The sequence below is a fragment of the Lipophrys pholis genome (genome assembly GCF_963383615.2).
Source record: "Lipophrys pholis genome assembly, chromosome: 3".
NCBI lineage: Eukaryota > Metazoa > Chordata > Actinopteri > Blenniiformes > Blenniidae > Lipophrys > Lipophrys pholis.
The window spans coordinates 18,668,771-18,683,126 of NC_137627.1; the positions used below are offsets into that span (position 1 = coordinate 18,668,771).

General features: G+C 40.9%; 1 protein-coding gene across 1 annotated transcript in view; it reads left to right on the forward strand.

The window, feature by feature from the left end:
* Nucleotides 1-14,356, forward strand: part of dync2h1 (dynein cytoplasmic 2 heavy chain 1) — a 101,753-nt gene that overhangs the window by 20,056 nt on the left and 67,341 nt on the right. The window contains 20 exon segments of the mRNA XM_080460502.1: nucleotides 1,621-1,820; nucleotides 1,969-2,100; nucleotides 2,272-2,404; nucleotides 2,654-2,861; nucleotides 2,965-3,094; nucleotides 3,391-3,546; nucleotides 3,724-3,983; nucleotides 4,866-5,112; nucleotides 5,418-5,569; nucleotides 6,288-6,432; nucleotides 6,820-6,922; nucleotides 9,410-9,574; nucleotides 10,456-10,580; nucleotides 10,734-10,982; nucleotides 11,255-11,363; nucleotides 12,043-12,156; nucleotides 12,760-12,902; nucleotides 13,203-13,284; nucleotides 13,662-13,667; nucleotides 13,670-13,821. Of these exon segments, the coding sequence (XP_080316628.1) occupies nucleotides 1,621-1,820; nucleotides 1,969-2,100; nucleotides 2,272-2,404; nucleotides 2,654-2,861; nucleotides 2,965-3,094; nucleotides 3,391-3,546; nucleotides 3,724-3,983; nucleotides 4,866-5,112; nucleotides 5,418-5,569; nucleotides 6,288-6,432; nucleotides 6,820-6,922; nucleotides 9,410-9,574; nucleotides 10,456-10,580; nucleotides 10,734-10,982; nucleotides 11,255-11,363; nucleotides 12,043-12,156; nucleotides 12,760-12,902; nucleotides 13,203-13,284; nucleotides 13,662-13,667; nucleotides 13,670-13,821 (3,011 nt within the window).

Genomic DNA, 14,356 nt, shown 5'->3' on the forward strand with positions numbered 1-14,356 from the left:
ATAAAATTGAAATACTGAATAGCCATTTAAAATATAAGATACTAGCTTTTGTTAAAGCTTTGGTAAGCTATCACATAATATTGTAGTACAAAGCGCCAAACTATTGCTTCATCGTTTAATGTCCTCTTGTGTGATGTCATGGTTTAAGAAAAGAAGAAATCAGAAGTTCAACTTCTCATGCAGTCATCAGAAGATGACACTTATTAGTAGAGCCGATGAAAAGGATTCAATTGTATTGTGACAGTGAAATTTGGATAGGTTTGACCATAATTATCTTTTGCCCGAGAGACTTGTGCTCCCAAATGTTTTGATAATATGCCCCTTTTTATTTGGGTCTTAACTGCAGGCTTAAAACACAATGTGTGATTATACCTGAGCCTCCAAAGGATTTCATTCACACCTGCTGTCCTTAACCTCTAAATCCTCTAAAGTAAACACTCACCACTCAATCAATTGACATTTAGCTCAAATGCTTCCTTTAAAAAAAAAACTTTCCTTTCCCAAGGTGTTCTGGTTTGTCTCTACTTTTGTCCTTCACCACTTTGCAGGAGTTTTCCTTTTACCCTACATCTAGACCCCCCCCCCCCCCCCCCCCCCCCCCCCCCCCATATTTTGTTTGCCTTTTCTCACATACATAGTTAATACTTTCTCATCCCATCGTCTTTTCATCCATCAGTCAACTGCAGAATAGAGAAAAATGTGCGTTGTAGTACAATTGTCTCCTGCGTTCAACCCATTCCCCAAAGAGCAGTGGGCAGCCACCGAGCTGCACTCCGGGAGCGTTTTGGGGGTTTAAGGGCTTTTTTTGTTTTTAAAGGGCCCCAAGTAGTGGACAATAGTTTCACTACTTTTCTACAGAAGAATCTTCTCTCGTTATACGTAGACCATCATTGTAAAGTCAGGGTTGTGGAGTTCTGGGCGTACTGGTGCAGCTCTGGACAGTTCACTAGTCTATCACAGGGCAAACACAGGCAGACAGACAAACACACGCTGTCATTTACAACAACAGGTAATTTAGAGAAACCAATTCGCTTGATACAATTTTTCTTAGTGTGGGAGGACGCACGCACGCACACACACACACACACACACACACACACACACACACACACACACACACACACACACACACACACACACACACACACACACACACACACACACACGCGCAAACACACACACACACACCTCCTGTGTGTCGATGAGTCCCCAAAGTCTGCTCGTGTCTGTCTCTGAGTGTTCCTCTCAGCTGTTAAAATAAAAAGCCACCGCTGTGTCTGCAGGGAAACACTAACATTGTTGGAAAAGAAAAGAAAAGAAAGGTATTGACCAACACGACAGTCTTGATAATGAGCACAGTTTCAACGAGGGACATGGGCAAGAGCAAAGCAACAACAATCGAATAAGTTAAATTGTGTAACATTGCTTTCTATACATTTCTCAACAAGCATTGCATTGCGTTTTTACTTTTTTTTTTTTGGTCCATTTAAAAACTTTTTTTTTTCATTTTCCATCATCAAAAAGTCTCTTATCACGCTTTTAAAGGGTTACTCTTTCCATACTTTCCCTATTTCACATTGAAATCTACTAAGTTGAATCTCTATTTTTGTCTCTTTGCAGTTCAGGAGCCCGGGCTGGTCGTACAGGCGTTGAGGCTGAACACCATGTCCAAGCTGACGTTTGCCGATAGCTCTCGGTTTGATGCCCTGGTCAAAGACGTCTTCTCAGGAGTTAGTTTCACCGATGTGGAGGATCAGTTACTAATGCAAGCCTTGGAACAAGTCTACAAGGAGGCACAACTTGAACTGATCCCCAGTCAGGTTTGTTTAAGGAAACACTAATCAGTTATTCTCTCCGCATACGCATATTATCGTTTTGTTGCATGAAGTCGTTCAATATTCAAACAGCATATCAAGTGGATCCTTGCTGCAACAGGACTTTTTATATGTGATTTGCTCACTGTTCCAGCTGAAGAAGGCTTTAGAGCTGAACGAACAGCTGAGGCAACGTATGGGCGTTGTTATTGTCGGGCCAAGTGGAGCGGGCAAGTCCACACTGTGGAGGATGCTCAGGGCTGCTCTCAGCAAGACAGGCAAGGTGGTGAGTAGAGAAGTCATCACACGCATGTTTTACTAATACATGCTGAAATATATTTAATGTCATCCAAATTAGTTACTTTGCTTGAGTCCAAACATAAGTGTGAAACACTGTTTCAAAGTATCATCTTGTCGAAGCTGTGTTTATTTTTCTTTTTTCTTTTTTTTTCTTCAGGTGAAGCAGTACACAATGAATCCTAAAGCCATGCCCAGACAACAGCTGTTGGGACACATAGACATGGACACCAGAGAGTGGGCTGATGGCGTCCTTACACACAGTGCCAGGAATGTGGTGAGAGAACCACAAGGTGAGAGGAAGTCGCCACTCAAATGGTATAGACTGATTTTCATGCTCTTGGCAGATTTTTGTCTCTCTATTCTCAGGCTACACATCACGTGCTTTGTCTGTTAGCATCTGTAACATAATAATAACAGCAGTTCCTTGGCCAAGCAACACTTGCTGCTAAGAGGAATGCTTTAAATTGAAGTGTCTAGTAAGTTTTTATATGTAGTCTACAGCTGTTGCACTTAGATATGGTGAATGTTTGTGTTTAAAGAGGTGAACTCCTGGATTGTTTGCGATGGTGACATCGACCCCGAGTGGATTGAGAGTCTGAACTCTGTGCTGGACGACAATCGACTCTTAACCATGCCCAGTGGAGAGCGCATCCAGTTTGGACCCAATGTTAATTTCCTGTTTGAGACTCATGACCTCAGCTGCGCCTCGCCAGCTACTATATCTCGCATGGGCATGATCTTTCTCAGGTAGCTAAGTCGACAGAGTTTGATGTGCTCATTTGTTCAACATTGTAATATTCTCAACGCCTGTTGCTCCGCTGCTTCATCTGTCTGTACCTGTCTTTTACAGTGATGAGGACATTGATGTCGGTGCTTTGGTGAAGTCTTGGTTAAGATGTCAGCCAGAGGAGTGTCGCAGTAACCTCGAAAACTGGCTGGGGGATTACTTGCAACGATCTCTCGACTGGGTCCACAAACAGGTGATAGTTGTACAAAAACACTGACGCTGATTTAATGTGCCAGTTCGAACTTCATGTCTCCACCCACATGCTGAAAGAGTGCTGTCATGGTTTTGTGTACAGCGAACATCCTGCAGCATTACCTTCTGTTTCAAATGTAGTTCTTTGATCTACCGGAAGCTAAAAGACAAACCACTTCTGGAAAATGATTAGCCTTGATGAGATTGAAGATTTTTGAAATAAATGCTGACAAACCAGAGCTCTCTTTCTAAAACGGAATCATTTGTTTTATTCATTGCATTCTTCCTTTCTCCTAGAATGACTTTGTGGTGGAAACCAGTCTGGTGGGAACAGTGTTCAATTGTCTGTCGCATCTCAATGCTGTGACAGAGAGAGGTCAGTTCATTGTCGGCCTTCTTAGAGGAATGGGAGGAAACCTCAACCTCAAAACACGACAGGAGTTTGCCAAGGAGGTGAGATCTCTGCTTTTTTTTATTTAATTTCCAAGACGGGCATCATAGAATTTGAAATCTTTTCTTGTTTCAACTTTAAATGTTTCATACATTTAGGTTTCTTAATTGTAACAGATAAAAATGAAGACGTTGCCGTCGTTCACAAAACCTTACTATTTAATGCTCTGACTCTTGCAGTTGCTGAGCTGGGCCAGAGAAAACCCACCAGATGTCAGAAAGCCACTGGATACTTACTATGACTCTGACAGTGGCCATCTAGCAGCCTACACGTTCGAGCGCCCTGAAAGTCTCACACTCCAACAGCTCTCTGATACACACATGCTGCCTGTTATCGAGACGCCGGGCACACAAAGAGGCCTGCACTGTTTCTCCCCGTGGCTCACGGCTCAGCACAGGCAGCCCTTCATGGTGGTAGGGCCGGAGGGTTGTGGAAAGGGGTAAGTGCAGATACGTTGCTGTGCATATAAAATGGATTTACAGGAAGATATGCACGGTTCAGTGTCAGTATAAACTCATTTTCACACACAAACTTTTGTTCGTGCACAAATAAGATTTCATGAGATCACTGGAGAATAGCGTCTATCACTTACTGTGAGGAAGAGAGACGGTCTAGTATGAAAGCTCAACTCGACATCTCCATGTAATTAATGAAATCACAGCATTTCCTTATTCCAGACTTGACCTTTTTTGAACAGACACCGACAACTCACATCTCCGGGTGCATGTATGAGTGTTGCATGTGCTCGGTCTTGTGCCTGTGAACACACTGAGTTGTTGCCTCAGAAATAATTGCATCCCTCCCCAAGGGGCTGAAAGAACATGGGTCACACAGTTTGCCTTTTACACTCCAGCTGAGTCGCTCTCACTCAGGCTCTCCTTCCTCACCCTCTTGTCGTGCCTCACTTTGTCTTTGAAAGGTCAGTGTGGCAGTATGGCAGATTGTCAGTTTATTTTCCTGCTTAAAAAAACCCACAACATGTAATTAATACAGTCGCTCATCTTTGAAAAGATCACAGAAGTCTGTGCGCGCTGCACTTTTACTTCAATACTGTCTGTCTTTGCCTTCAGGTATCCTCTTTCAAATATTTGTCTTGAGATCCCGAGAGCGTCTTTTGTTAAATACACTCATTTCCTCTTCTAAATCATGTCTTGCTTTCCAGCGTTCATCCTTAAACTGTATGAAAACGACTTGGAATTGCAGCACTGAGACATTTAGCCAAAATGTGACCACATATTTAAATATATTTGCTCAGAAGTGCTTGTCTATATCTTGATGCTTGTTCATTTTTTTGTTGTTGTTTTTTTTTTTTTTTGTGCAGCATGCTCTTGCGGTATGCCTTCTCTCGACTTCGCTCCACCCAAGTCGCTGTGGTTCACTGCAGCGCCCAGACCTCATCCCGCCACGTCCTGCAGAAGCTCAGCCAAACATGTCTGCTGCTCAGCTCGAACACTGGTAGAGTGTTCAGACCCAAGGACTGTGAGAATCTGGTCCTTTACCTGAAAGACATCAACCTCCCCAAACCGGACAAATGGGGAACCAGCAACCTCACCGCTTTCCTACAACAGGTAGACGAGAGACTTCAGCTCGTGGTGTCAAACTGATATTGATACAGCTTGCACATACTGCAAGATGTACACAGCAAGAGCAGTAATATTGTAGCACGGTGACCTTTACGTAACAAAAACTCAAATGTACTGCTGTGTTGTTGTGCATTGAACAGTCGTTTCAAAAAAAAACAAAAACACGAATTATGTACCCTAAAGGTCATCCCTCGGGCTGGACACAACCCTCTGCCAGGCTCGGGCTTCAGTTATCAGTTATGTCAGTTGACAGTCATGTCTTGACAGCCTCTTTCTCCAACTCTGTCCAGGTGTTGACATATAAGGGATTCTATGATGAAAATCTGGAGTGGGTGAGTCTGGAGAACATTCAGGTGGTGGCCTCCATGTCAACGGGGGGTTCTGTCGGGAGCCATTCACTCACCTCCCGCTTCACCTCCATAGTCCGCCTCTGCACCGTAGAGTAAGTAGGTCAACGTGTCACACGCAATCAAACCTTTGTTTTTGAACGCTTCACGTTTGGAACAAATTGCTTTCCAGACCCAAACTTTTTAACCCCACGAATGCCCTGGCTGCCCTACACCTACAACATGAATACTGTGGCCATCTGCCGCTGTAGTTTTTGATTGAGTCCGGCTTACTGCACTGGCAATATTGTTGCTGTTTCACTGCGGGGCCTCAGAAAAGTTGGTGAAGGCAGCCACAGGCAGATTCTGCTCGGGTGAAGTTGAAACTTCTGGAGGCAAGAAAAAGACTCCAGAACCGTACGCGGACTCCCCTTTCCAATGAAAACCTTTCACCCTCCATTCAGGCCATTCGATCTTTAATCAGGTGGTTTTGTATAATAGAAAATTACAAATGTGTTTACACATTTATATAATGTATCTAAAATGTTTGATAAAAAGCTATATTTTTGGGCTCAGGAACAGATCATTTGTTTGGTTTTCGGACAATTTCATTTTACAAATGACTTTTACAACTTTTAGTTCTAAAAGCATGGCTTGACTATAATCTAATAACATTTGTATAGTAAATCTCCATTAACTGACATTTACTGTCTAATTATCGCTTTTCATTTTTTTCCCCTGTTTGACTGGTAATCTCCCTCTAACCTTGCATCCTGCCACGGGTTTTGTTTTTCTCTCCAAACTGTTTCCCTGCCTCCTTGTCTCGGGGTTTAGCTATCCTGACAGGGAGCAGCTGCAGACTATCTACTCGGCTTACCTGCAGCCAGTTCTCCAGCACAGCCTGGGCAGCCAGGCGGCCTGGGCCAGCACGGGGAAAACACACCAGCTGGCAGGTTCTCTTGTGCAGCTCTATGAGCAGGTACGGAATCTGACACCGTGTTCATCCATGTAGCAGCAGTGTATATTCCAGATTAAGAAACACAATTACAGGTGCATTCGCTATGCTTCTGCTCGCGCCACAGAACGATGTGGATGAAGTTTATGGGGTGATGAAGATGTCAAAAAACCCTGAAGATTACCAGTTGACAGTTTGCCCACTTATCTGTCATATATTGTGGTTTTTGGGATCACAGTAATAAGCGTAGATTCAACAGATCTGTTCATATTTGCTTGATCTTCCAGTATGATAATACGCATGGACGGGATATCCAAGTTTGATATTCCTTGATTAAAAATATATATATATATTTTTTTTAATACAAGTATACTTAGATATGTTGCTCTCTCTCTGTTTCTCTCTCTTTAGGTGAAAGCCAAGCTCACTGTGGATGATCATAGCCACTACCTTTTCACCCCCTGCATTCTCACAGAGTGGGTACTCAGCTTGCTACGATATGACCTGACTGCAGGTATGCAAATTCACATGCAAGGATGCACATATTTTTTTTTTTTTCTCTGTATACAAATAAACACAAAGTTAGGATTAATTAAATAAGCGGTTAGTTTATGCCGTCTCTCTTTAAAAAATCAGGAGTCCCAATTGGTGTGCCGATGGAAAGGAGCATTGAAACAAAAAAAAAAACAACAACCTCTAATCATGTAAAATGTAGTGATGTGACACAACTCCGGCACAAACCAGATGAATCAGCAAGCACAACAATCGCCATTTTGTCAACCCACGTCACCCCTTCGTGCCACACACAAATTCGACAACAAATGGAAGTTAATCAATCTGAAATGATAAAACTATAAAGACATATATATATATTGTTATTTACTCGTAGAAGCCAAAAACAGTCTGTTTCAAATGGTAAAGTAAGGACATTAAGACCCCTCAAGCCTTTTTCCTTTATTGTGTCACACATCAGAGTTTGGTTTAGTTTGAAAGTAGCTTTGTTTCACATTTTTGAGACCCTTTTTGAAAACAAAAACTTAAATGAATTGCTCCGTCAGTTTCCTACCACCGCCCCTATTTCCTCTTGAATAAAAGAAATGCTTCGGATTGGATTAATAACTTGGTTTGGAGGCCAGAATCGAACAGACAGCACCAGGTGGTTTAATTTCTTGTCAGGATGCTTTCACGCTCTCAGAGCTTCTCTTTCCACTTCTCACCTTTTTTCCTCCACTTTTCCGCTCTCTCCTGTCCTCCTCTGTCCTCTTTCTCCCCAACTCCACTCTGTCACTTGTCTGTCTTGTCCTCTTTTATCACCCTCTCCCTTTGCTGTCCTTTCATCTCTCCCACTGTCACTCTTTCTCTCCCTCCGCAATGTGTTCCCGCTGTGATAGTGAGTCCAATCATTTATTTTAATTAAACACGTCAACGGACAAACTTCTCCTTTCCTATACTCATCATTTTTTGACTTACTCCTGACTTGTTCCTTTCTTTTCTCCCTCTTTGCGGCTTACCTTCTTATTGGTATGTAAAAAAACAAACTTCTTTCTTCATGTTTTTTCTGTTGCCGTGCTGAATGCGAGGGAGCATGATCACAAACATTGTTTTTACTTGCATACATTTAAGGTTTCTTCTAAATCTTAATGAAGAGCTTTAATTAATGAGGTGGAGTTCGTTACGTGGATGGGCAGTTTGGTGACTCCCGTTTCTGTTTGGATACCTACTTCATGTATTTCGGAGTGATCTGATCGATACATGTCTATGATGTTCAAAATAACACATTTTCACATAACACATGTCCTTTTACATGCCCCCCCCCCCCCCCCCCCCCCCCCAAAAAAAAAGTAACACATTATTTGCACTTTATTTCCATCACTACCTACCTTAACAACTGAGAACAAATATAAATTTATTGCCTTTTCTTTATGGAAGTGGCTGTTGAACAATGAAAGCCATATAACACAGCTGGACAATCTATCACAGCAACTTGGCAGGACTGAAGCACTTTTTAAATTTTAATACACCAATGAAAATCCCGTGAGTGTGAAGTGTGTCTCTGTTTGGCTGTCCTCTGCACTTTTAATATAATGTGACAGACACGGTTAAGACCACTGGTCTGTTGGACCATGAATCTGTCGTGTCCCTGAAGCACTTTCTTTTTGGGTTGCATTACTTTTGTTCTTTTTGGTTTTTTTTTAGGTACTTGAGTACATTTATTCACACCCTGTAAGATGCAGTAGCCATTCAAGATCCCTCCAAAAACAGCCATCATTTTTATTTGTATTTTATTATTGTTATTGTAATTATTATTACAATTATTATTATTAGTAGTAGTAGTAGTCATAGTCATATTAGTAATAATATTGTTCCAAATATAAGATGACCCTTACCACAATGTAGTACAATGTATTGCAAGGTTCATAATTGAAACTGTTGTTAATGTTATTTATTATTAGTAGCAGGACACAGTTGCCTGATTGGACATGCTCGTGCGCACAGCGAACAATGCATTTTTGCCATTGGTCAGGTTGCTCCTGCTCCTCCCATTTTGCTGTATTTTCACAGCCTTCCAAAAGGCTTCAAGATACAGAATATTAAAGCCTTCAAACGCCTTGTTAACGATGCCTGGCATCTCCAGCTGGGTTTTCATAGCCTCAGCACATCCTTGTTTATTTCTATTAGACCGTTCAAGCAAAATTCTAAATGTAATACGCACGCACACATGCACACGGCTTGCTGTCCATTTTTTTTTTTTAAAAGAGCCACCAAAATGTTGCTATATGAATCCACTGACACATAAACTTGCTTATCTTTCTCACCACATCTTACTTCAGCACAAAGGCGAATGCTGAATACCGAATGTTGAGGTTGTGCTCAAACAGGATTTATCCAGAATGTACAAACTTTATTGGTGTCATGTGTGAAATATTGTAAGCTTTGCTTTACTTGTTCGGTGTTTATTCAGCCTTGCGTGTGCGTGTGCTTTTCATTTCCCCCTTTATAGCCCAATCTAATGTGACAGACAGCGTGCTGGAGGTGGTGGCGTATGAGGCCAGGAGGCTGTTCAGAGACCGGCTAGTTTCCTCCAAAGACCTTCACACCTTTGATAACATCCTGGCTTCTATCATACGGGGAGACTGGAGTTCTGACGCCCTCGACAATATGACTGGTATGTACTGGTGTGTACTCTTGTTGGCCCATTTCATATTGACTGGACTGTGTTTTAACTTCTTTGACAGCCATGCATAGAAAGTTGCATATAGTCATTTCTCTGCTCATGTTTTGTGTAGTCTCATCCAATAGATGTTCAGTCATTTTTGATAACTTTAAAAAGTTTTCTTCTCTCCACTAATCAGATACTATTTTTGTATGCTTGATTTAAAAAAAAAAAAAAAGACCTGAAAAAGGCTTGAAATATTTCATTTAACGGTTGATAAATGTGAATTAGATGAAATGTTCACATTTTGATATAAATCATAGGAAAAATAATTTTTTCCATATTATTCTAATCTTTTGAGATGCATGTGTATGTCATGCCTTTAAGCAAGGCAAACTATTTAATAAACACTAACGATACTGGCAACTCCATGATAGAGATCTAAAAGAGGAGCAAATAACAAGAAAAACAATGTTGTTTTTAGGATATTATCACATCCGACGTTTACGCGAAAGACCAACTCATTAAAAGTTAATTGATTAATATTACGTCACATTAAATAAAAGACAGTATACTGTAGTTTCCTGCTTGTAGCTCCTAGGAGTATTACCATGTGAGTGTGACAATAGCATGTATTTACATTGAAGCAAATGTGAATTACTCATTCTACCATGGCAGGACATGAAGTTTTGAAGTTACTTGCCTCTGTTTCGTTTGTGTTTTAGATTCAATTGAACCTGTTATGTTTTTATTAATAATATGTCCAAGAAAAATAAATAAATAATAAAAAAGTTATATTAACCTTTCTTCAGTTTTTGTTGTGAATGTGGTCTCACTTGTGTAGTTTGACATTAGTGGAAATGTCACAGTCTATGATATCTTCCAACCTGCAGATGGGTTCTATGTGACATGGGGAGCCTCTGAAGGGGCCGTCATGGCTCCAGGTCTGTCTCTGCCTCCTCATGGTAAACAACTTGCACGACTGAATTCCACTGACCTGAAGCAGGTTATCCAAAAGGTATGTGATGACGAACCATATGTTTATGACTCTTTAACTGCAATACTGAGATCTGCAGTTCAAATATTTTTCTTTTCAGTTTTTTCTTTCTTAGTTTTTGTGTTTTTGCAGTTTACCTCGTCACCTGTGTGTTCCTCTCTCGTCTTCCTCCAGGGAGTAGTCCTGTACAGCCGTGATAACAAGGAGCTGGATCTCCTCCTGTTCTGGGAAGTGTGTGACTTTGTGTCCCGAGTGGACCGAGTCCTGAGTCGACCCGGCGGCTCTCTGCTTCTGGCCGGGCGCAGCGGAGTGGGTCGGCACACGGCCACATGCCTGGTGTCACACATGCATGGATACACATTGTTCACACCTAAAATCTCTCGTGGATATTCTCTTAAACATTTCAACAATGACCTCAAGATGGTAAGAGTAGGTTGCCTTGAAAAGATTTTATCAGCCTTAAACGGTTCACATTATGCTGAGTGTACTATTTTTTTGCCGAATGTTCTTAGAGATAATCAGATTATACCTGCAGTTTTGTTCTTCTTAATATTTTCCTCAAGTGCTTTTTGTGAGTGTTTTTACAATGAGATATTTCCTGTTTCAGGATACTTTCACTTTGAACTAAGCAGACGAAATTGCTTAAGGAAATGGGGTGTTAATATACAGTATATATTGTGCCTGTGAATGTTTAGGTGATGCAGTTGGCAGGTCTGGATGGCCAACAAGTGGTTTTACTGTTGGAAGACTGTCAGTTTGTCCATCCAGCCTTCTTAGAGATGGTGAACAGTCTGCTGTCATCAGGTATGTTTTGTGTTGAAATATCGCCTAATACAAGTTGTGCTTTTACACAATGCCAGGTAATAGCAGACTGCACATACATACTGGAATCCAGACTTGAGTGGGATGTAGACGTGCTGGTGGAAATCAGTTCTGTTAACCTTTTAGACTGGCTGGACTAGCTGTTCTGTTGCTTTATTGCCTTTATGTTAAAATAATTTAGCTTTATTTTTTTCTGCAGCAACATAAAATGTATGGATTTTCTTATCAAAGTTACTTAAATAGTCAAAAGAAGTATTTTTCCAATGTAACGTCCATCTGTAGAAATACTAAATGTTTTAAAAATCTGTATTTACAGTATTTACAGTCTGTGAGTCTTCTCACAAGGCAAACACAGAGAAACAGAGTCTCACACACACACACACACACACACACACACACACACACACACACACACACACACACACACACACACACACACACACACACACACACACACACACACACTCAAATTCACAATACGAGCGATTTGGAGTCACTGGTTAAAATCAAACATGAGTTATTGGACAATAAGAGGAAACTGGAGTACCTGAAGAAGACCCCACAGTTTTAAAAACCACATGAGTCTGTCAACAAAGGTTGGAGTTTTAATGTGTGTCACTTTGGCTTTATCTGAGAGTTGCTTCCGTGCGTTATGTTTCAGGGGAAGTTCCAGGTCTGTATTCTCCGGAGGAACTGGAACCGCTACTCTCCTCCCTCAAAGATGCTGCCTCTCAGGATGGATTTACCGGACCACTCTACAACTACTTTTCCTACAGTCAGTGTTATATAGGCAGCATTTTCATGTATTGGTTTGTTTATTTAATGGGCTTAGTGCACAATGATGAGCGTTGTTCTCAAATGTGCCAAAACTAAACCAAGAGGTTTTTGTTTTTTTATCTGCAGTCCCAAGGCAGAGGTTAGAAAAGTTTCTCTGTTCCCTTGTCTGTCTCCCCTTTATGCTGCATTATGTGCTTTTCTCACAACTCTTCAACAGCATGAGTCATTTCTTTTCATAGATGATTCTCTCTTCTCCCATGTGATGGTATTTGACTAGAATCTTCTGCACCCCTGCTGTGCAGTAGTCTGTGTGCTGTAGAAATGCAATGCCACTATGAGGTTGAAGTTGCTGCAAAAGATTCAAATCAATAGCGCTATTATTGTCCAAGTAAGCCCACTAAAGAGCTCCCTGCTCTCTGCCACTGCTCCACCAAGGAGGTAAAAGTGAAAATTGGCAGTGTCAGTGACAGAAAAAAAGTGCCTGTCTTCATACTATCGTATTCTGTATTTTTTCCTTCAGGTTTTAATGAATTTCTTCACCAATCCTCAACTCGAAAACCTTTGATTTAATTGTTGTTTTTTTTTTTGATATTCCACACAGGAATCCAGCAGAATCTCCACATTGTTCTGATCATGGACTGCTCCAACACCAACTTCACAATCAACTGTGAGAGCAACCCAGCTTTTTACCGCAAATGTTCAGTCCAGTGGATGGAGGGATGGTCAGAAAGCAGCATGAAGAAGGTCAATGAAAAACACAATACAGATCATTTGATATTATATTATTAATGGCTGCTGGAGCGCAAACTGTTTATTGAATGTGGAGAGTTCTAGACATCCTACCTGCACGGACTCTAAGGCAGATCTGTATGCCAATTATGCCGGTGGAACCTGCAAGAAACAAACATGTCAGTGGCTTCTATCTAAACCTGACTGTGTGTATGTGTATGTGTATGTGTATGTGTCTGTGTCTGTGTCTGTGTCTGTGTCTGTGTCTGTGTCTGTGTCTGTGTCTTTGTCTTTGTCTTTGTCTTTGTATGTTAGATTCCTGAGCTGCTTCTGGCAAAAACAGAACAAGGAGGTGAGGAAAATGAAAGAGAAAAGGGCAGTAAAAGGACAAGCTCAGGTAAGCACATGTTGGTATTGCAGTAAGATCGAGTCAATAATGTGTTGATGAATCTTGTCTTGATTCATGCTGAACCTGTTTCATGTGTGACTTGTCATATCGATTTATTTAATAATTCTGGTTATTTTCCTCCCTGACGATACGTTTTTTTCTTGTATTAAGTTGATTTGGACAGACTTCTATTTATTTATCAGTACAAGTGATTCAGTGGTTTTATAAATTACTTTTTGTGTAATGTTACTGTGTTGAATATGATATTCCTGGATATATATATATATATATTTTGATTTAGTGCCAAAAATAATGCTGAGAAAGAATCATGTCCTTTGAACAGGTCATACATTATATACAAAACATGCATCTTTTCCTCCCAGCAGGCTCTGGACAGGGGACCTGTGCCGCTCGTTCCTGATGGTCCATGAGTCATGCAGAGAACATGGCGCTACACCGAGCCAGTACATGGCCTTTCTGCATGTTTACACAGCATTATACAGTCGCAAGCAAGACCAGCTCACAACCAGACAACAGCACCTACAGGTAAACCACCAGCTGTACGACATGGCGCAGAATCACAAGGAAATTGGATGTTTTTAACCAACACATTCAGTTGGAAGCTTACATAAGTAAGTATCGGTACATGTAGACATGAAGAAAATTATTTGTTGAAAAAAAGAAGCATTAATTATTAATTTGCCAATATTGCACTACTTTTTTCATTATCTTACTTATCTGGTACATATAAATCCAGGAATACACTGTGTATTTCACAAGTGTGATATTTACCCACGTTTTATATACTCAAGTTTGGGCATATCTGCAGTTAATGCTTTATTTTTTTAATGACTAACCCAAGTCAGTAACCATCAAGTGATATATATATACCATTTAGATTCAATAAACTCTCTCCCAAACCCACTGAGGGTTCACTATCCAGATCTTAAAACTGTATTTGAATAGGACAAGAATGGATCTAATCAGGACACATTTTTTAACACAATTATGTAATACTCTGTTTATCAAGAAATGCACCTTACCAAACTATCGTAACCCGACGATAAAGGGTCAACCCTCG